At 43.3% G+C, this 23,347-nt stretch overlaps 2 protein-coding genes across 11 annotated transcripts in view; one reads left to right on the top strand and one right to left on the bottom strand.

The window, feature by feature from the left end:
- Nucleotides 1-23,347, top strand: part of FGGY (FGGY carbohydrate kinase domain containing) — a 325,624-nt gene that overhangs the window by 25,028 nt on the left and 277,249 nt on the right. Inside the window, exons 1-5 of one of the 10 annotated variants that reach the window (XM_056356577.1) lie at nt 3,181-4,947; nt 5,729-5,820; nt 8,315-8,450; nt 10,149-10,261; nt 16,706-16,777. The gene's annotated coding sequence lies outside the window, so the exon portion shown is untranslated. Of the gene's footprint in view, nt 1-2,680; nt 2,703-3,180; nt 4,948-5,728; nt 5,821-8,314; nt 8,451-10,148; nt 10,262-16,705; nt 16,778-23,347 lie in introns of those variants that run through there. The other 9 variants (XM_056356578.1, XM_056356581.1, XM_056356579.1 and 6 more) reach the window with 9 other exon arrangements.
- JUN (Jun proto-oncogene, AP-1 transcription factor subunit) lies at nt 430-2,659 on the bottom strand. The gene has a single exon (XM_056356602.1). The coding sequence runs from the start codon at nt 2,033-2,035 to the stop codon at nt 1,091-1,093; it is 945 nt and encodes a 314-aa protein (XP_056212577.1). The 5' UTR covers nt 2,036-2,659; the 3' UTR covers nt 430-1,090.

The following is a 23,347-nucleotide window of genomic DNA, read 5'->3' as shown; positions in this document are numbered from 1 at the left end:
CATACAGCCTATTTTATTGGGGGTGGTGGTGGTGTTTGGGGTTTTTTTGTTTGTTTTTGAAGTACAGCTGCTTGCCTTACCTTCTTGAGGGCTTTAATAAAAAGCACATCAGATCAAGTAGCCAGTTGCTCCAGTTATAGAGCTATTTCATACACTGGTTTTCTACCCCTCCACAACTTGCTTGAAGTTAGCCGATTAAACTGGGCCGCTAGAATATGGCAAGCAAGCTAGTCAGGTTATGACTGGGAACTACAACTTCAGGACAACTCCAAAAATTGTATTAGTTGAGCGATCAGGATCTAGCTTCTCCCTCTCCTCACACATTCCTCAGGACATGCCTATCGTTACAGAGTAAGTTTAACATAATCCCTACTCTTCAGAGTTCACCACAAAGGGCACTAGCAAAAAAAAAAAAGTGTGAGGGGGAAATGCATTTTAATGATTTTATTTTTCTTAAATATAATAGAACCATCTAGAATTTTTCCAGAAACAGAAACATTAAAAAATTATACTTTATTACAAATGGTAAACTCAGAGTGCTAAAAAAAAGCCTCTTATTTACAAACAATACTGGGCAGTGCCCAAATAAACAACATAAAAATAACTTACAAAGTCATGAAGTAGTTTATTGACATTAATCAACTTTCATAAAATAAAATAAAAAAGATATGTACATACACAATTTACTTGAAGGCAGGCAGAATAGTTCTTTTTTGTTTATCAGCCTCCCACAAACCTCCCTCCCACTTTTTTTTTTCTTAAGGAATACTACATAAAGCAATCTACAGTTTCTATTGCAGTTTAACCTTTAATACTGAATGATCATCGAATGTTAGGTCCATGCAGGTCTTGGTCAATGTTAAACGAAGATCTGACATCTGATCTGAGCAGGAACAGCACTTCTCGGAGTGGTGCCGGCCGCTTCACTAACTCAAGCTGAAGGCTTGCCAGTCTTTCCACACATGCGCTTTGCAGAGCACAGGCAGGACTCAGCCTTTCAGCTTTTCCCATTAGCTTTATGCATCTACCACTTTTGGTTTTCTGTTTTAGTTATACCACGATATCACAGTTCTCGTTTAAGACAGTCTCTTCAAAACGTTTGCAACTGTTGTGTTAGCATTAGCTGGCACCCGCTGTTGACATGGTTCATGACCTTCTGCTTAAGCTGTGCAACCTGTTCTCTGAGCATGTTGGCAGTGGATGCCAGCTCTGAGTTCTGGGCTTTCAAAGTTTTCACTTTTTCTTCCAACCTGGCAATCCTTTCCAACTTCCTTTTCCGGCATTTGGATGCTGCGATTCTGTTTCTCATGCGTTTTCTCTCGGCTTTGATTCTCTCCTGCGACTCCATATCAATAGGGGACAGGGGAGGAGTTTCCCCTGGCATTTCAGGTACAGTCTGAGGCTCTTCTTTCAAAGCCTGAAGCCTGGGATGCTGCACCGGCATCTGGGGGTTTATGTGATGCTGAGGTGCGTAGCCCATGTTGTTTGTGTTGTAGTTAGGTGCGGAGTTGAGCGCGTTGGGGTTGAAGTTGCTGAGATTAGCGTACACCGGGGGCTCACTGTGCAAATTTGTATTGAAGCTACTGTTGCCGGCCATGGAGGACACAGGTGCCATGCCGCTGTTCACAGGTTGAGCGGCGGAGGTCACGCTGGGCATGGTGTTCTGGTTGTGCAGTTCCGCCAAGGCTCTCACAAAGCCTTCCGCGAACCCCTCTTGCTCGTCGGTAACGTTTTTGGGGCAGAGGAACTGCGTCGGGGTTGGCGTGGTGGTGATTAACCCGTTGCTGGACTGGATGATGAGCCGCTCCAGTTCAGGCGAGGCCAGTTTCAGGAGCCCCACGTCGGGGGAGGTGAGGATGTCGGCGTTCTTGTTCCTCAGGTGCGGCTTCAGGTTGCTGGATGGGTCGGACAGGTTCAGCGTCATGTTCTGCTTCAGCACTTTGGCGTTATTATATCCATACCCGCCGCTCTCCGGCGGCACGAAGCTGGCGTTCAGAGCATCCTCGTAGAAAGTAGGCTCCATCTTTGCACTCATAGAACAGAGTCCGCGGAGTGGCGCCGGGAGCTGCGGCAGCGCGGAGAAGCTGCCCGGCCGCCGCTTGCGCCCCGCTGCGCTCGGCCGCCTCAAGCCTCCCGGCCGCGCGGGGAGGGGAAGGAGGAGGCAGAGCCTTACTGCGCCGGGGCAAGGAGGGTCCTCCCGGCGCGGGCCGGGCCCGCCGTGCCTGGCGCCGCCGCGCTGAGAGCCCGCCTGGCCTGGCCCGCGGGGCTGCGGTGGGGCGCCTCGCCGCCCTCCTGCTGCTGCTGCCGCCGCCGCGGGGCCGCCGCGCTGCTCCGCCGGCACAAGTTGCCGCGAGTACTTTTTTCCCCGCCTTCCTGCGCGCCCTGCCCGGCTCCGCTGCTGTGCTGGCCGTGCAGTGCCTGCTCCGCTCGCCTCCCCCCGGCGGCCGAAGTCGCGCTGCCGCCTGCCTGCCCGCCCGCCCCGCGCTCTGAGCCCGCTCCCGGCGTGGAGCCCTTCACTTATCAGCGACCGGGAGCCCGCTAAAAATAGCCCATGATGTCACCCCGCGGGCTCCCCATTGGCTGCCGCCGCCTCTCCCGGGGGAGGCGGGCCGCTGGCCCGGCCCGGTGCATATCAGCCGGTCGCCATGGCCACCCCGCCCCTAGAAGCTTCTTAGCGCCGGCGCGGGGCCTTGTGGGATGAGGTAATGCTGGCGGCGGCTCGGGGCATTGTGGGCTGACGTCTTGTTTTTGAATATCTGGTTACCGCGTCCAGAGCGCGAGCGGGGTTGGCCACTGTCGGCGCCTCCTTAACGGCCACGTACCAACCGCCCGCCGGAGGGGCCGCCCGCCGCTCGGCCCCCGCCCGCCGCTGCCGCTCCCTGCCTGTTTTCGCCGCCGTTTGTTTATTTGTTTGTCGGCCGTTCCCTGCGGCGGACTGGAGCCGGCAGGTTTCGGCCTGTTGGTTTGCTTGTGTGTGTTCCCCACCAGCTCCGCCCCCCCCCCTCCCGCCGCCGGTGGTACGGCCCTTCAGGTGGCGCTTCGGGGGAGGCCTCACGTGATTTCCCCTCCTCGCCGCCGTCCCGCCGCCCGTGCGGCTTCCAGGCAGGGCTGGGGGTGGTGCTCTGGCCGCGGCGGGGCCGGGGCGGGCACCAACCGCCGCGGGGCGGCCCCCGCCTACGCGCCCGCGGTGCTCCCCGCTGAGGGGGCCCAGCGCTTCCCCGCCCCGCCGGCCAGGCGTGCCTGGGGCTGGCGGCGGCTGAGGCTTCGCCCTCGCCTGCCTTCTAGACGCGGCCGGCGGCTCTCAGGGGAGCCCCGCCGGCCGGGAAGGGCGGCCCGGGCTCCTAGAGCTCCGCCAACGCCGCTGGCCGGGCGGAGGACGCTGAGCCGCGCTGCTGTGGGGCAGAGGACGGCCCTGTGCCCCTCCCCCCCCTTCCCAACGGGACAGCTGGGGTTGGGTGATAGGTGTCTCGTCCGGTACCGCCCGGCCGCGGTGGGGGTGTCCGCGGGGGCATGGCTGTGCCATTAGCTCGGAGATGGCAATTCTCGGTCTCAAAAACATTCCAGGAGAACAGAGCCGGGGAAATGAACCCTGACAGGAAAAAGTCTGGTTCCAGATGGGCTTCTCTAAACTCGTCCTCCAAGGGGAGGGGACAGCGGCGGCCTAATTTTAGAAAGAGTGCCCTAGTATTACTGTGGAAGTACGGGTTAGTGGGGAGGGAAAATAAAAGCTGGAGTTGAAGGATCCTGTTCGAGGAGAAAAGTCTGTGCTGGCATGTTCACCTCGGAGCAACAGATGGGTGACCTGTGGTTTGCTGTAATGTCGTGCTGAGCGTGGCGTGCATCAGCACGGCACAGCCCTAGTGAAAAGCTGTGCCCTACTGCTGGGGGTCATTATTTTTACCTTCCCCCTCCTCACCGAGCCCGCACAACCCCTTCTCTGGGAGGTGTGCATATTGATGCTGACAGGCAGCTACCTCTAGAATAAAGTGCAGCAGCTATTCAAGGCCAGGCAGTGACAATACGGGGTAGGACAAGGACTGAAGGTGGACTGCTGTATCCCTCTATATGCCTGCAACGCGAAGCTGTTACCTGCTGTTGTAGGATGGTCCAGCTTTTTATGTCAGTGAAGAACTTGGTCTACCTGGTTCAATCACTTTGATATGTGAAGCTGACAAACTTATGTCTAGGTTTCAAAATGCACTTTCAAATTCTGCAGTGCTATTTTTTCCTAGACATAATGACATAATTATCAGTTACAGTATAGGAAGCAACAATGAAGCAAACAGAAATGCAAGCAGCTGTGAAAGAAAAGTGAAGGTCTGGCTCCCCTGTTTGTAGTTGTTGATAATTTTGCTTTTCTTCTCTGTTTTCTGGTGTGCCCACCTGACTTCATTCGACCACATGGTGGGCACTAGTGCTGCTTTGTATGCTAACTGGAATTATGCAAATAATATATACACTTCTTTCTAAGTTTGTGTGAACTCCATGACATGAAATACAAAGTTTTGCCTGGGAAAGTGGGGGCTTGCTGTGTGCTGTTGGCATACACGCAGCCTTGACGTTGGCAGTGCCTGTCTGTGTTGCAGGTAACTCGAACTACTCGGCTGCCACTGTAGCTTCAGCTGCAAATAGTTTAGTCAAACAGCAGTAAGTTATTGCATATGCATAAGAAAATCTTTGAAATTCATTAATGCAGTGAATGCTAGAAGTTGTTTAACTCCTTTTTAATCTTTACATGTAAGATAAATAGAGGCCAGCAACTGACTCTTCTGGCAGAAGAGCCAAGGGGCATCAAATGGAACTGGCAGGTTCAGAGTAAACCAGAGAAATGTCTTCACAGAATTGTAGTTAAGCTGTGGAACTCCTTGGCAAGAGCACTGTGTGGACTGAGGAATTTTAAAGTGATTAGATGAAGGCAGTGCATCTTTGACTCTGGAAATCCCAAAGGTACTAATGGCTTGTGCCTGGGAGAGCATCCCGAGGCAAAATGGCTGTGTGCGTGCCCTGGTTTTGTGTGCCTCTCCAGGTATCCGCTCTTAGCTCCTGTTAGAGATAGGGTATCTAGTCAGACCTGATGTGGTGGTCCTTGCTGCCTTAACAATCCCCAGAGATAGTCCATAAATGATCTGTCTCTGTTGTGTCAGCGTGCAGTTTTGATGTTTGTAAAAGGCTTGTCTATGCAAGGAAGAAATTCTGGAGAAATGTAAGACGTGAATTTTAAGTAGTTTGCTGTGTGGAAGTTTTTATTGTGAAATAAGAATTATTTTTAAGTTAAGCTAAAAAAATGTATGTTTTTTCTTTTCAGATCCTGTTATGTAGGAAACCATGCAAATAATTTGTTTTAGTCAGTTTTCTGTATAGACAAATAATACTAATTAAGTTTGTTCTCATTAATTGCTGACATATTTTATTTGTTAGAGTTTTGTTTCTTTGTTTTATCTTTTTGGGGTTTTTTTTGTGTGTTTCTTTAGTCCTAGAAAGCCAAGTTAAGACTACAAGGAACATAGCCAGTATAGCTTTAACCACTCTATTTAATATGTATTTGTATAACCTGAAAAACTGTGCCTTTATAGTCTGTCCAGTTCAGCCCCACTATATCAATGAAAGTTTTTCATTAGCTTCAGTGAGTGTTTGATCGGGCTGGAGGGATTCATTTAAAGTAATTTAATTTTTTTTATTTATTTTAATCCTCCACTCATTTTAGTTTTCTACTTCCTTCCTCTTACAGATTCAGGACTAGACATTCCAGTTTGCTGGAGACATGTTGCTACTGAGGCCTGTAGCTATGGGGGACACCCACCCGTCAGTCCACTCATTATGGTAATTGCCACTCACTTAGAGGTTATTTGGTCGAGGCTAGCAGTACACAGTCAAGCTGGTCATAAAGGTTGTGCATAGTAGGAGAGCTCTGAAATCAAAGACAAATGCTCTTTGCTGCTCCCAGGGGATTTTCTGCCTAATTCGGGACTGACTGGTGAGCAGGCGCTTGCAGAGGTCTCAGCTTAGATTTCAGCCGAGTGCCCCAAGATCACCACCTGAGACTCACTGAGTGCTGCAGATCAGAAGTGGGGCCCATGAATAGAGAGACGGTGATCCTTCGTGGCCGTTAGCCAAGAAGCTGGGAATTTTGGTGACTATGCCCTGATTTATTAAGCAGCTATTACTTTAGGGCTATTTTTTTTTTTACCCCTTTCCTGACATCCTTAAGTAAATATTCCTTTAGTAGTATGAAAGAACACTTACCAACCCATTTATAAACCATAGCCATTTACATGTCTCAATAAACTGACTTGTGGGTAGGGATTGGAAATGAACTATATATCTCTCTTGCTGTGAGGGGCAGATGTGTTGAGCAGCAGTAATGCAGATTTTGATTTATAAAGTTCTCTAATCAATCAATACAAGACTCACTGAGGCAATCAGATAATCTGAATAATTAAATGGCTTTTCAGGGACAAATTAAAATTTCTGATACATACCACATCCATCTAAATTATATTTGGTGTCCAGGATTAAATGGGTTTGTTATTTTGTTTCACTCCTTTATCACAAATGCTTTTGGCTTATTTTTGGACCATTTGACAAAAAAAAAAAACAAAACCAAAAAAAACCCCCGACAGTTTCTGCTCTTTTATATTGGAAACATTACTTGCAGAAAGAAAATGCTTGTTTCCATGTAGTTTTTATTTTTCTTTAAACTTAGATATATTGCATTATCTTGCTTTTTCCCCTCATCAGAGATGTTACCACAATCTTTTTATTATATAGACAATTATTTTTATTATATAGATTTTTTCTTTCTTTCTTTTTTTTGGTTTTACTTCATGCTTTCAAATGTGATATCCTGCCTCACCTCTGCATAAAAATGACTAAGAGTGGGAATTAGTGGATGTTGTTGTACTGCTTTTCACTTGCTGAAGGAATTAGTACAGAACAGGTTTCCCCAATTGCTTAAGGAATTAGTATAGAGCAGGTTTCCCCAACTGAGGGAGACAAGAGTTTGAAGAGTCAGAAGGAGCAAGTGTTTTTCTTCTATTTACTACATCAGAGCATAGTAAAAGAAGCTGGGAGTGAGAGGGCACAAGGAACAGAGTTTCTTTAGGCTAAGTGGAAGTAAAATAATTCACAGGTGCTTCTGCTCACAGTTCTTCCCTGGTTCCTCAAGGTGTGTTTTCATAGCCGGCTCAAGTCCACCTAAGTCTGCAGCGAAGCAGCCAAGGTGTGGTAAAGAGGTGCCACCTCATCCACCCCCAGCTTCCATGGCCTCTCCTTTTGCTCTTTGCTCCCAGTAGAGCTCACGTGGCTAGGTAGAGACACAGGAGCTAAATCTGGCTGAAAGCTGAGCTGAAATTTAAAATAAATAAAAAAAATGAGGATACAAGGGAGGGGGTTGGTAATGCACAGGCTGGGGGAAGAGTGAGACTCACAGCTTGAAGCAAAGGACCCTGGAACCAGATCTGTACAACAAGACCGAAAGCTACTCTTGAGCTAGTCTTCGGTTTGCACATGAAAAATGCTCTTCAGAGCTATAGGCACTTGTAAATGAATATCATGTCCATCTCCTCCACCCTCAATTAGTCATCGCATAACCAAGCTATACGCATTTAGTCCTTTTCATCTTTCTTCTTGTCAAGCCCTTTGGCCTGTCCCCCTCACCTACTCATCCCACCAATCATTTTAATTAATCTCTGAATTTCTTTGAAACTAATAGTTTGTGGAATGAAGGAAAATGAGTAGGTTAGAGAGAGAAGATTGTGAACGATGGAGGTGGGGCAAAGCTGGGAGACTTTGCAAGACCTGTTGGGTTACCTCTGGGGCAGGACAGCCGCACAATAAACACAGTGGAAGACTGCAGAAGTAAGGGAGGAACCACTAAAAATATTTTCTGTTTTCTTAAGAATGCTGCCTGAGCAATTCAAACCCTGGACGTTTATGTACAGCAACACACGAATGAAAGATTTGATATGGTTGTCTTCTAAAGTGGATAGGATGATCTCTTTACCCAATAGTTATACTAGGTTTCTGACTATTATTTGTCCCATTCCCAGCTAGCTTTATAGAGGATCTCAGTGGTCACTGCAAGTGCTCAGAACTGTATTTTCAAATAACTAATGAACTATATCTTTTTTTATTCAAACAGCTGTATGTATATTATAATTTTTGATCAAAAAACTGACCAAATAGAAATTAACTACGTTGTTTAGAGATGAATCTTAAAGGAGCCCTGGGGCCTTGCTCCGCATGGTTTTTAGGATGTTACAGATCTAAATGTCACACCATTAATGTCTCTGTGTTCATTATTTCTATGCCATAGCATAGCCGGTGCTCTGAGAGATAGTGTATTGGGCAAAGTTCCCATCCTGTGGAGCTTACTGTCGGAAAAATCCTCTGTGCACAAAGGAGGCTGGCAGAATAGCAGTTGATCCACAGTGGGAGCCCAAAGAGTGAAGGTAAGCAGTAGAGGAGGCGCTGGAGGATGTGTTGCATATGGGAAGCAGACGGCTGTGCTCAGCATTGCGAACTGGTCGCATGAAAAAATTTACCATACAAATAGAAGCATACTAATGCTGAGTGGTGGGAAGGCAAGTGAACACCTTTGAAAAGATATTTAATGTGTTTGGGGACAAAGATTCCACTGCAAGTGTGCATTTGCTTGTATGTTACTGAGGTGGAGTTTCACTTTGGAGAACTGAAGTTAGTTTTTCTGGCCTTTTATTGTTTCAATAAACACAAAGTAAATAGTGGCAACAAACTGCATTGATACATAGTTGCCAATTGTGACTGAAAGCCTCAGAATAACTGGATTTAACCATTCAGAGCCCTTAGTAAAATGGCTCAGTTTTGATTAGGGTCTCTGAATGAATACAAAATGCTTGGATTTTTGATTAATAAAAAATTTGGCATCCTGTCAAAATTGACACCTCACTCTGTCTTAGCAGCTGTTGGAACAGTAGGCTCCTGGCAACCTGGGATAAAGCGGTGCTTGCAACAGGAGAAGGAAAGGAAGCAGGACTGCGTGAGACCAAAAAAGCCTAGTGTAAAGCACCATAGAGCTGAGGGATTTCCAGTGAGCAGTCAAGCTTTCCTTCTCTGTGCTGTGGGTTCAGGCATGGACATAGTGAATTTCTGTTACTGAATGTCACCAGTGGCTGACAGATGTAAGGACACCTGTCTGAATTCATGTTTCTGACAGTAGCAGCAATAAACAGAGAAAGGATGGAATAGTGAAAGTCTTGCAGTTTGTTCCTTCCCAGGGATTATAGTGGCGGAGCCTGTGGGGAAGTTTACAGAGTGCCTGTTCATGTAATTCAAATGGAAACATTTACTCTGGATGACAGTCATTTGTGTTGGAGTCATGGTGTGGGAGCAGTTAGGGTTGCCAAATAGCCAAGGAAGGCCTTGTAGGGAGGAAAGGGCATGGCCTGGGTAGGATAGTACCTGAAAGCACGAGTTGAAGACTTCAGTTTTCAAGAAGATGCTACTAAACTGCTACTCTTCCTCAGTCTTGTCTGATTAATAATAAACAACCTGATCTCTGATCACAGCTGATGTATCACACAGCGACTGCGTAGCTGCTCCCCACTGGTCTGGGCAGCCCTGTCCCTTCACAGGATGGGAATATCCCAGACTTGTCCACAGCAGCCCCTTAGGACTTCTGTAGGAGAACAACCAGGATACTCAAAACTTTCAAAATTGATGTTCTTTCCTCTCTTCTTTGGTAAAAATTGTATCCAGTTGCCAACACTGCAGTGTCTATATGTTCCCTTGTTTCAGAAGGAAACGGAGATGAAAAATTTAGTCCAGAATCAGTATCGATCCTTACCTGAGATCTTGGGTTTTTTCTTTTTATAATGGGTTCAGGACCACTGTTCACATGTGTGCTGAAAGCAGTACTGCGTGAGCAGCCAGCAGTGCATTTGGCAGGCGCATTGGTCAGCTCACAGGACTGTTTACACAGTCTGTTAAGAACATATGAAACTTATAAAAAGCCATAACATTTGAATATATTAGAAACAAGTTCATGAGATCAAGGAAAATTTTTAGGATAAAAGGACAATAATAAAGCAAAGGCCTAAGGGCTGTGATGGCTGCTAATTGAAATTCAGATTTTTTTTAAATTTTACTTTTTTGTTGTTTGTTTTTTCTAGTAAGCACAACTAGGCAAAAATGGCTGTATGGTATTTAGAGATCTGGGTACCAGCTGCGGTGTGCTCATATCTGCAGAGGCTTCTGTTCAGCTAAGAGCGGGCCATGGATTCAGGTAAGTCATGTGAGAGAGGTTATGCACGTGTGTTGTAAGAGCAACGTAGCCTTATTCTATATAAGCATGTTTTGTGCTGATGTTTTCCAGTTACTGCATTCCTTACAGTCAGTATAGGAGAAGCTGTGTGGCTGGCAAAACTGCAAGCCCAGACAAAGCAGTTCTGGGTGTGGATGCTTACAGCCTATTGCCAGGTGCTTCAAATAGGCATTTATGTCAAAGATCTGAGGTCAATTCAATGATAGCCAATTTCAGCCCTAGATTATTATGTAAATATTAATAAGAACAGTGGTATATTTTACATCTGTTATTGGTCTGCAAAATATTTGCCTAACCCTGTAGCAGTAGTGGTGGGCTTATATATCCCTTCAGGACAACCATGAGAATTTACAAAGTGGAACAAAAATTTGTTCATCTCTTTGACATAACCTTGAGAGTTTAATGAGAAGTAAACTTATTTTCTCTATACTAGCAGAGAAAACCAGGAGAACAGAATAAACTCAAATGGGATAGATCTGTAGTCTTCCCTGGTTTTGCCTCCCTGCTGAATGACCCTTAATCACTTTTTGCATCTCTGTGGCTTGGTTTCCTTGCCTGTAAAATGGGTATAATGAGACTGAAGTTCTAGTGAAGCATGCAGATCTATGGGGACTAAATGCTTTACCAGTGTTATGAACTATTTTTATTTAAAGATGCATTATGAAAAAAAGATACAAAAAAAGAATGGAATTTCATCTGGAAGATCTGGGATTAATTTATTGGTATAAAATATTTGTTACTGGCCTCATCTGCTTTTAGGATATCAATGATTGATGTTTTTATTGGTTAATCAGCTTTGTAATGCATTTTGAGTCTGACTGAGGACTGTGTAGAACATATACAGGCACTTAGATTTATGCCATTTTCACCCTCTGACATTTTGACCAAATAGCTTGCAGTTGCTGTGTGTCTGCTTTTTTAGAGGGGTTTTGTGGTTTGGTTTTTTCTTTACCTTTAGAGTCTCTGCTGTGAGAGGCTCTGACAATGATTTGGAGTTGTTAATGTAAAAAATGCTGTGTAGGAGGAAGTATTACATGTTTAGCTTCCCAGAAGGGGGGAACCTGAGGCACAGTGATCAGCACCTCTCCAGTTTCACACAGGTAGATTTTTTTAAAGAAAAAGCCTTGATACTTAGTCCAAAACTTTGACAAGAAGATGATCATGTGAAACACAGGAACTCTTCTACGTTTTACAGCCCTTGGGGAAGCGGGTGGGTGCAACAGCCACGCCCTCCTCACAGGAGTGGGTATTGTCAGTCCTGGGGAGGTGAAGCTTACAGCCCCCCTTGGACACTTCCACCCAATAAATTTGCACCTAAGCTTTCTTGCCTGTTTTGACTTGTACGTTAAGTTTTAAAATGCTATACATGTAGCAGTCATTTTTAAGGAAAACTAAGGAGCGCTTTGTAGCAGATGTAAATCAGCGCAATTCACAATGTCCTTAGTTCCGCAAGTGCTTTCGGCCGGCACTGCTGACAAAAGAGGCAGTCCTGCCCTCTTCCTGCTCCCACGCTGTCCCCTCCCTTGCGCTGACACAGCCATGAGGTGAAGTGCGTTGGGAAATACATCCCGTTCAAATCTATCCCAGCGAAAAACCTGAATGGCTGGGAAGAGAAGCATTTGCTTCTTTTCAGGGTGTCACCCGTATATCCCAGATTAAAGTCCTTGTGGAACCACCGTGTTAGTGCAATTCACTGGTCTCTGTGAAAGCCAGGAGCTTTGCTCGTTTGTCTCAGCAGCTTCTGGCTAAAAGAGAATTGTGCTGCAGCTGGAAACTCAATCAAGCGAGTTGCAAAACATTTCATTCATACGTGGTCCTCGGTTGATTCTTAATACACCTTTACTATAGTCGGTAGCACTTCATAAGCCTTGTCAACATTGCAGTCGAACAAAGGCTTGTCTCAAGACTTTGTGTTGTGTAAATAAACCTTGTGCCTAGCAGGGTGTCACTGAGTTAATGTAAAGCCTGAAAAGGGGAGGGCGTGGGAGCAGCATGCCAGTCTTAACGTTCTGTTTTCTGCACAGGATTGCAACAGGATTGCAACAGCCCAGCCTATCTGAGCTGCTGCACGTACCGTAAACATGTCTCTGCACTTGAATTTGAGATGGGTGCCGACAGAACAATATACCTTTCTGGGAAATGGTAATGGACAGCAAGATTTTGTTCTAAGGGAATTCTGAATAAACAATAGCAGTTTTCTTCTTAGGATGCTGGTGCTTTCCAGGTGGCCCCCCAGACAACCAAACAAAGGAAATGTATATGGCAGCATTCACTCAAGGGTTAAAGTTTCAGGATAAGGTGGGGGGATGTTGAAAATCCCATGAACGTTAATAGTTATGCTTATATCTTTGTGGTAGCTCTGACTCCTTTTTTTTGTTTCTCACAGATCAGTAATTAGGGGACAAATGACAGGAATAACCCCCTTAGTAAAAGTATACAACCATTTCTGAAACAAACAGCATTTCATATGCAAAGCTGTCTGGTGAAGTTGCATGCTCAGGGTGCTTTTTCAGGCCTCATGGGAAGTTTTACAAAGAGCAAGCTATCTTTTAGCAAGTGCTTTTCTTTAGTTTCAAAATCCTCTGTTGCTTTTTTCTAGAATGATTTTCCTGGAAAAGGTGATACAAGCCATAAGAAAAGTCTGTGTAGGGTTTACTGCTCCCCCTAACCCTCCCCCCACCAACACTGGGAGCTCTCAAAAATATTTTAGTATCCTGGAGATTAAAACCAGTGTATTTAATTTGTATTTGTCTTGTAATAGCTTTGACTTTCGCTGCCTTGTCCTCCCCTTTATTGGGAGTACATGTGTGAGCACTCCCTCTAATGTTGTTTATACACTCCCTGTCAGGTTCAATAAGCAGTTTCTTAGCAGGACACCTTCCCACGTGAAAGAAATGTTTCCAGTTCTTGTCTTAGCTCCTGCTTCCTCCATGTGCAGTGTCTTGACAGAGCATAGCAGAGAACAGAGATGAGTATCAGTGGTATCAGTAAGTCTTAGCTGATAAATAGGAATTAACTCTAGAATCTCATCAATTTACTGGGAGCTTAGATGTAGGACAGCTGTTTACAGGACTTTTTATAGGTGTTCCAGTTATGTGAGTTTTATGTAGAGCCTATTTTAAATTTAGGCATTTTATTAATAGTGGATCTGGAAAATCTTACAACTCTAGTATACCAATGCACCTCTTGGGTAATGCTGAAAATAATGTGGTAATCTGTTGAGGGATTCTTTGTGTAAACAGAGATATTGCTAAAGAAAATCAAGATAAAATGTAAATGTGAATAATTGCCCCTAAGACAACGAAAAATTGGCAAGCAGCCATATAGAAATTAGAAATTTAACTGGTTTTATACCATGGGTACTAAATTATACTGGTGGAGTCTCAAGTGAATGGCAAACCCACAGCTGACACGTAGGACCAAGGATTTCCCCTTCATCAATAGGTATAGTTAAGTAAAATTTCCCTGAGCAGAAAAACATGTTACAGGAGTGGCCAGATTTTCAGCTTTGAAGTAGAAGACATACTTTCATTTTCAGTATCTCCATTAGAGCTTCTTTTTGCAAGACCAGGAGTGTTAGCTCTTGTGCCTGAGCCAAAATTCCAACCTAAGCAGAATGTACTCATCTAAATTTCCCTTTTGGTTTCATTTGGACAAGGTATCCTTTGGTGTAGTGTTGCTGTGTACTGTTACAACAGTTGCTGTGTTGGGAGCTTGGGAAGGCGCCCGCATGGAAGAGGTTACATAAAAACTAGACCATTATAAGCTCAGAGAAACCCCTGAGCGTGATGATTAAAAAGAGAAAACGATTAGGGAAAGCACATCAAAGAGTCTCAGTGAGAGTCCTGAAAGGAAAAATACTGATTATATTTGTTTTGATTTTGTCTTACATGAAGTAAAAGATGTGTGGTGTGTCCTGGGTCGCCACCCTAAGGGGTGTGTACTTAAACACAACAGAATCTGAATCCAAGACTTCAGTGTGGTTTGTTTTGGTTGCAGGGCTGGAAAGATAAGATATAATTGTACCATATGCATAGTGGTGCTATCAATCTGATAGATTACACTTCCCATACACCCTGACCACCTTGCCTACACTCTGCCTGCTAATCTGTTTCTAGCAAGATAACTCCTAGCTTTCTGACCTTTCAAGAAACTTTCAACTACGATTTTTAAAACAGTCACAAAAATGTTTTTCTTTCTCCAAATGTGCATTTATTCTCTCTGATGAAAGCAGTCAGAGGCATGAGATGGGTAACATTGATTACTAAAGCTAGTGTGCAAGTTCACATTCAATAAATTTTGAATCTGAGAGGCTAAAAATTGTTTAGAATTCCATTCTGGGTCTGGGAATACGAGTAGACATTTATTGATAGTACTGTTGTTCACACTCCACCAGGTTATAGTACTGTTATTTTAGAACAATGTTAGATTCATTTTTTAAAGTATGTTAGACTTTTTCTGCCCTGGGAACCATGTTAGAAAAGGTTTGAACTAATAAAATATGCAAAATGTGGTTTTAGGGCTCTCCTTTAATGTGGAAAGGGGAAGAAAGGTTTTAGTCAGTTATAGCAAATCCAGTAAGGGAACTGTTTACTTAACCACTCTCACAGGTTGGTTTTTTTTAGTGTGCCTTTTCAGAACTTTTCAGCTGGGTTTAGTTCATGTGGACTAGCACATTAAATGATGTTTTCTACTGATACGCATTTTTCACTTGTTTCTCTGACTTCAGTAGTTAGTAATTTTCTTTCTGGCACACTGGTATAGTAGATCCCAAAAAGCTAAAGGAAATAATGGGGCTTTGGAAAAGGGGGAGTATAAAATGAAATCCCTGTAGACTTAGAATTTATGTAGGAAGGTTGCATCTGAGTGTATTTTTCAATGAATATATCTAGCATATATAAATTGATGTGATATTAAGAGTATTACAGATTCGTGTTTGGTATGGTTTGTATACATTGTGTTTTTCACTTGAGTGATGCAGGCATCCTAAGGAAACTGAAGGTAACAAAGTGTTTATACTGTCCTACTAAGAATGTGATCTGTCTTCCCAAGTCCATGTAGTACTGGTGTGTAACATAAACCTGCATCTAATAGGTGTGTGTCTGAAATTGACAGAAAAAGTGTCACTTTCCATCTCAGGAGTCCCATTGCTTCCTTGGCTGCCTCATATTGGTGATTGTTTTAGGACTTTTTTTCACATCAGGAAAGACACTGGCAGTAGTGCATATTATATTCCTATATCAACAAAAATAATCATAAAATATGCAAGGTACAGGAGCATACTCCATGCTATCTAGGTAATACATTAACTTTGCTGGTTATGCATATTTGGCTTTGGCCTTTTTAGACTCCTCCTGAGGCTGGGTCCAAGAAGAAATTGTCTTGTACATTATGCTTTTGCATATAAACAACAGGTTGCTTGGAACAAAACATTCTAGGTGAAAGACTTTTGCATTTTCCTTGTATCCTTCTGCCATCTTGATTTGGTGACACGTGGTAAAATCCACCTGTTCTCCTGGCTCATTTCGTACTCTGGAGAGCTGTAGATGAATGAGCCAAGCATGAGAAACAGAATGGAGAACAGACATAGACAGCACCACTCTTTTAGCCTTTAAGGTCTGAAGGAAAAAAAATTTCTATGTCTGGGATGTCCTGCTTTTGTGCATTAGATGGATTGACTTTTTGTTCAGGTCAGGAGTCTTAATCTTTTTTTTCCTCCTTAAAAGAAATATAAAGAAAATATTACATCAACAGCACACGTGGAATAATTTAGTTTTGATCTGATCCTCACAAGGCATCAGGTCTGTTTGCAAAGCTAATAGAAGTGTAATGACAAGAGCAGCAGTGGCAAGTACCTTTTTTTCCCTTTTTTTTTTTTTCCTTAATATCAAAGCTAAAAATGTGGTTTTGATTTATATGCAGGAGTACTGATTTGTATACTGTTAAAGCTATATAATAATAAATCTAAAGCCTAGCACAGTTTATAAATACACAAAAAGCATATGCAACTTAATAGTTATTTGTGCTGTTTTGTTGGGTTTTTTTCCTTGTGTACTCTGTCCTACCTTTGTTACTCAGGGCACTAGTGCTGCATTAATGTAAGCAGCAAACAGCTGCATTTATCTTCATTTTATTCTTCCAAGTCACAGCAATGTGCTGGAATGAAAGCCATTGTCTATAGCAAACCTTCTTAAGTCTTTTAAGGACATCCATCTGGATAGATTTTGTGGTTATAGAAGGGCTGATGCTGTAAGTACTCATTCCACTAATGGTTTCATTGATTTTTATTTACACCCTTTGCAGGTTGCAGAGTCTCAGTTTGAGTAAGAATTGCAGACTATCTGCTGAATTCAAGAATTGCAGGCATATGTTAAACTAAAACAAGACTTCTATATCTGTCCTTAGGATCCTTAATCGAAGTGGGGGCTCTGAAGTAGACTATTCAGTCTCCAGCAAAGCAGATGAGAAGCGCGACTGGTAAGCACTGTTAAAAACCAAGTGCGTAAGTTTGAAAATGTTCATCCAAGTCACATTAATATAAGTAGTAGGGAAATGTCATGACTTACTGAGATTAAACAAAGACCTGCTTAGAATCTTGTGACTTCAGCTCATAAATGGATTTCATCACTCATTACAGCTGCATAAACAAATGCATGTGGTATATATGCATGTTTTGTTTTTGGAAGTTGTTGTTTTTAAAATCCCCTCAGAGTTTTTTTAATTGCTTCTAATGAGCCAACATTCCCTGGTTCTGGAGCGATGCCTTGTGTACCTGAGCAGCATAGCACAGTCATTGCTTTTAAGGGAATAGTTTGCCTGCTTTTCTCCCTTTCTGGCAGCTGAACTACTTTGGCAAGCAAGTTATTTTAAAGGATGAATTTACATTATGAAACCTGGTGTCAAAACTTTTATTCCTTTTATGAAAATCACCCTTCCCTAGCACTCCTTTGGAGCTATAGAAATGTAATCCCAGCCCAATCAACAACTGGAGAAAGTCCTACACAATATCTGAGCTCATGCTGAATAAGTTTGTCCCGTATCTAGATACTTTTCAATTGCTTAATGTAATTTTTTTATGCTGTCTCCTGCCTCGTTTCTTCCTGAGTCTCATAAGGAATCCTAGAAACGGATGCCCTGTCATTATCCATGGGTAATTAGTACTTCCTCCATGTTTTCTTGCCAATATGTTGCAAGTGGGATGTGGCAAGATTAATCAAAGTTTTTTTTCTTCCTGCTGCGATTATTACTTGAAGGCATTAATGATGGCAGTAGTTCATGATGTAGAGCAGATATTTGTCTGTGGATTCAAAAAGTAGTACAGATCAAAACTACCAAGCCGTTCTCATATCTCTAGGGTAACAGTTGCTGCTTTCAGTTAAACCTATGCTATTCAGCATCTCAAGACAGGCAGTTATCAAAGTTTAACCTCAAGGAACTGTGATGGCAAAAGGTGTGGGTAATTCTTTGAATTTCAGTTAACCATTTTATATTCAGAAGTGGCATGTTGTATTGTTCCTGGATGGGTAGTGTCTTATTTTAATGTTATACTGTAATTTATGTTTCTTTAACCACATCTATAGGAAAATTATTTTTTTTTCCCCCGCAAACAAAATATTCAAGAACACTCCATTTTTGTTGCCATTTTCTGAGAAAGTTTTAAAAATCAAATTTAAAAATGGATATTGTTGGGGGGAAATTGTACTTTTTTCCTATGTTGCTCACAGCCTTCTCTTTTTACTTCATAAAACTAGAGTCAGGAAAGTAAAAAGAGCAATATGGGACAGTTCATGGGCAGGGATTCTTACACACGTACCCTATATAGATGGATTTGGCCTGAAGTGGTTTTATTTGTTTTGGTCCCTAGAATAATAAACAGGTAATAAAACAAAATGTAACTTAAACTGAATTAATGTAAAATCTTTTTGCTTTTCTGTCAAGCAGCCTTAATTTTTAGGCAACTGAGGAGGAGTCTTAATCGTGTGTGTTCCTAAAGCTTGCTTAAAAAAAATTGCTGAGTGTCTGAGGCTTTGAGTGTTCTGCCCCTTCTGTTAAAGTATTCTGAAAATCCAGTTGCTCATCACCTCCGAAAACCTGCCCTCTCATGCAGGTAGCTAAAAAGATGCCTGACAGTAGAGACTCGCGCTCCAAGATGTTGCCTTGAATGCCTTGAAATGTCACATTAAAATCAAGTACGGTTCACCCACAAACCATCTGGATTCACAGATCTGAAAACGATCTTTCAATTAATTAAGCTTCTCCGCTTCCTAATAAGGCCTATTTGAAATGCTGGGAGGCCAGAGACAGCAGGGGTGTAGAGCAGGAGTGTGGCTGTGGCCAAGGGTCCCCCGGCAGGTGGTGGGCCAAGCCCTGCTGGGGGGCCCTGCCTCGCCTTACCTTGCTGCTGGCTGTGTGGGTGCTGGTCAGGCCTGGGGAAATACCTGGCTTTCTCCTTATTAGGCCAGCGAGCTGCTGCGGGAGCCCCGTTCCTGCCTCCCCGCTTCCCGGCTCTGCTCAGCCACAGTCCTAAAAAGGCAGTTCCTTGCTCCTGCTTCCCACAGCTGAGCTCCCCCGGGAGGACAGCCCTCCCAAGTCAGGCATTTTACTTACAAGGACAGCTGTACTTATGGATTTTGCTTTTGTTTCTCGAGGAAGCTGTTGTGTTTACAAGCACTGCTGGGGTTATCCTCTCGTTCAGTGAATGATGAAAAGTATAATAGAGTGCAGTGTCAGAGCCTGCAAACTTCTCCACGCAGGCACGTTTCTGCAATGGTATAGATCCCTGTAGGGTCTTGCGTAGGGAAGGAGGTGCGCAATGTGAAGCTGTTCAGAGCCATAGTCTTGAAAGCATATTAGGTTATGGTTTTATAATAGAAAGTACTCAGCAGCAATATGAGCTCAAAGCAATTCATGTCCTTTTTCCTCCCTCCGCTGGCTGCCATTCCTGCGCTGCCTCTTCCCTTGTGCTTGCTCAGTTCTGTGTGGGGGCCATGCTGTGCGCTTGGTTTGATTTATTCTGAAAGCCAGGAGAGTGTTTGCTGTTCAGATTTATAGTGTGGCTTCATAAAAAGTTGTGCTGGTGTAACTGAGTGAGTGGTGGATAGGAAAGAGGGGGGAAAAAAACTTGGTTGTTAATGCCCCGTGCTCTTCCTGACATGAAACCAAAGCTGCTGTACTCTCCTCCTGAATAAAACCTTTTCAAATGCTGATTATTTTATTAGATATTTTTACAGGTTTAAGTGAAATTTTCTGAAGGATCTGATTATTGGCTTATTTATTTCACATGCCAAGTTACAAGCTTAGTTACAGTCTGATAGATTTTTAAGGACAAGCTCTTTCCTGGAGCCAGATTTCAGAAAGGCTTGAATATGCTAATTCAGAAGGGGTTTTACATGGGGTTTTTTTCTTTTTATTAAATCAACAAATCATCCTAGCTTAATTTGAAAGAATAGGAGTGTTTTTCAAATTTAAGATCTGTGAAATTCTGGCATGTGCAGTGCACCGTGTGGTCACATACTTATTTCAAAAAGGGGCTTAGAATAATTCTTTTTCAAGGGGGCTTCTTGGGAAAAGTCCCTGGGTAATGTGCTCTTTCAAGTGTGCGAGACATTGGGGTGCAGCTCGTGGCATTTGCACATATTGTACTCGGGCACAGCAGTTTGTCTCTTCAGAGCCACATACTTCCTTAGTTTATCAGACTGCTCCTGGCAATTCTGTTCAACCTTTGGACTTTATGGCCTCTCTCAGGATGTAGCGTTTGTTCCCTAATATCTCTTCTCTTGCCTTCTGCCAAGTTTCCAGCAGGCAATGAGGCCATGACAAGCAGGGTCACAGGTGTTGAAGGAAGTCAGCAGCACAAACAATTATTATTACAAAACTGGATTCCACGGTTACAAGGATGAAATACTGCTCCTCTTTATGAATCTGTCATACCATCCTCATCTTCTCTTTTTCTGAGATTATAAGGTGTTTTCTAGCTCATTTTCCTTTTGTACCAGTGCTAGGTGTGTGCCTGTGGATTTAGTAGGTGGGGTTAACAGTTCTGATGGTATAGATTAGAAAAGAAAAGAGGGAAAATGCCATGTACTCCTTTAATGCACATTGTTGGCTGAGATCTGTTGTGAATTTTCTAACGTTGTTTTTATACTGCTTGTTCTTTCAATACATCTGTCATGTAAAGCATGTTAAAACAAGTTATTCACATGTTTGAATGGTAGTAAAGGAGTTATTTAGGAAGAAACAGAGATCAAACAATAAGGAAGAGGGCAATTAGAAACATTGATTGGGCAATAAGGAAGCGGGTGATAGCAACTCTGGTACAATGAGACAGGAGATGGCATGTCTGACCAACGACTATGGAATTTGATAATTTAGGAGGAAAAACGATTTACAGCTATAGGTTTTGGACACTAAATGTAGCACAGGATTGTTTAATAAATCCTGGTTGGAAAAGGGATGCTCCTGCCTCTGCCAGACAAGGTAGAGGAGTAGTCGGGAAAGGTTGTGCTGGAATATGGGAAATACCACTCAATAAAGAAATTTTTCCCCTTAGGATTTTTGGCCAGCTGTTGGTAGTGGTCCCAGCATACACAGTGTGTCATGTTTTGTGACCCAGAGCTTTGAAGGATGTCTGTTGTTGGGAAGACACACACATGAAATGATAGTGGGAGCACTGCTAGAAGTACACTAGTTATTCTGAATTCAGAAAGTGCCCACATGTAGTTTTTAAAGTGAAGAACATCTTTGCTGCAAAGTGTCCTGTCTTCCATACTGTGTCATTAAAGCAGACTAAACTGTCAAGGTCTTTTAGAAATTTTAGAGAAATTTAGGAATTTTTTGACTGTTAGAACTGAACTGAAATTCAAGGCCAAGTGCAAGGTCCTAGGCACAAATGCAGGCTGGGTGGAGAATGGATTGAGAAGGACCTGGGGGTATTGCTTGATGAGAAGCTCAACATGACTTGGCAATGTGCATTTGCAGCCCAGGAAGCAAACTGAATCCTGGGCTGCATCAAAAGAAGTGTGGCCAGCAGGTTGACGGAGGTGATTCTCCCCCTCTGCTCCACTCTCATGAGACCCCACCTGCAATATGGTGTCCAGCTCTGGGGCCTTCAACATAAGAAGGACATGGACCTGTTGCAGCAAGTCCAGCGGAGGCCATGAAGGTGTGTTGGGGGCTGGAGTAGCTCTCCTGTGCAGACAGGCTGACAGAGTTGGGGTTGTTCAGCCTGGAGAAGAGAAGGCTCTGGGGAGACCTTATAGCAGCCCTTCAGTACCTAAAGGGGCCTGCAAGAAACGTGGAGAGGGGCTTTTTAGTAGGGCCTGTAGCTATAGGACAAGGGGAAATGGCTTTAAATTGAAAGAGGATAGATTTAGATGAGATATTAGGAAGAAATTCTTTACTGTGAGGGTGGCGAGACACTGGCACAGGCTGCCCAGAGCAGGTGTGGTGCCCCATCCCTGGCAGGGCTCAAGACCAGGCTGGATGGGGCTTGGAGCAACCCGGGCTGGTGGGAGGTGTCCCTGCCCACGGCAGGGGTGTCAGAACTTTAAGGTCCCTTCCAACCCAAACCATTTTATGATTTTTATAAAAAGTCCCCTATATACACAAAGCACTTGAATGCACCTGAACTACAGTCAGTCTGAATTAACAGCCCCCATCTCATGCTCAGTAGTGCCATTCTCAACCTGTGATTGTGTTGCTTTTCCTAGTCCAAAACGCAGCAGCTCTGCATGGGGCTCTTGCTAGTCTTTGTTTACGTACAAATTTGTAGCAGAGAAACTCTGTCAGCTTTAGTGATGTTAGTATTTTTTTTATAGACTATTCCAACTGTGTTCTTTTGTTTGAACACAGTTATAGTGAAATTAAGGACATATTCTCCTTCTAGTGTGCGAATTAAGTTGAATTGTAAAATCACATTTCAGAAAATATAAATCTACATACCTCAGAAAGTTTCACTGCTTTAACCATGCTGATAAAACAGTGAAAACTTGTAAAGGTTTTGAAGGTGAATTTTAGAAAACCTGGGGCCACTTCAATCACAGAGGTATTCTGAAGTCCCACTGTTTAATGGTAACCCTTGTGTTAGCCCTGTGTGCAGTCTCAGCCCTTTGTTCATTCTCTAATCATCGATCTCCAGTTAATTCAGTGAGACTTGTTGTGGGAAAAGGTGACTAAAGGTGTCAGAATTTGCCCTTTAACCATATTCAACTACATTTCTGATAACACTGGCCAAAGCACACTTTAGAACAAGCTAATGCTGTTAAAGCCCTGCATATTAAATGTAATCTGTGCTTATAAATGGGACCATTATCAGGAAATGTCACTAAGAATCTAAGGAAACTTTAATGAACAGGTTATTAGTTCCAGGGATGGGCTCTGAGGGTAGTTTATGTAAAGCTAATAATTTAGTGTACTTGGTCAGTACACAAATACACTTTCATGGTATGTGTATTTTGATGTAAACATTACAAGCTCATGTGTTCTAAGCTGTCAGTGTCAATGCCACTTGTGAAAATCAAACTAAGAGAATTTAGAGAATCAGCCATTGCAGCTCAGCTTACTTCTTGTTGCTGAAATAGTACGTAGGAAATCAAAACTCAGGAGTTAGTACTGAGAAAACATTCGTTATTAATTGACTATTGGTAGCCTCTGGATCATATTCATTGGCACTTCTGAGACTGTTACCATTTCTTTTTCACTAAGTGCAAATCCTTCTGTTTTAATACAAAGACCAAACTCTTCAGTGCTTGCAGTAGACATCCAAAAGGCAAATGGACTAGTTAAAACTTCAGTAACCTGATCTGACCTCATAGCTGACCCTGCTTCGAGCAGGAGGTTGAGCTAGATGTCCTTCTGAGGTCCATTTCAACACAAATTATCCTATGATCTTGTGAATTGTAAAAACAGTTAATGCTATTTTTGAATCTCCTTTTGGGGTATCATACTTTGAACCTTTTTGAGATGGTCACTTTTCAGAAAAGGCTATAACACAGATTGCTGTCACCTGCTTAACTCTAATCACACAGTCCCGCTGAAGTGAAATGGTAA

Source organism: Falco biarmicus, chromosome 11 (genome assembly GCF_023638135.1).
Source record: "Falco biarmicus isolate bFalBia1 chromosome 11, bFalBia1.pri, whole genome shotgun sequence".
Taxonomy (NCBI): Eukaryota; Metazoa; Chordata; class Aves; order Falconiformes; family Falconidae; genus Falco; species Falco biarmicus.
Note: the sequence above shows the minus strand (reverse complement) of the source record. Positions and strands in the feature narration are given on the sequence as shown.

Excerpts from the sequence above, each read along its gene's own strand:
- JUN (XM_056356602.1), bottom strand. The coding sequence starts at position 2,035 with ATGAGTGCAAAGATGGAGCCTACTTTCTACGAGGATGCTCTGAACGCC.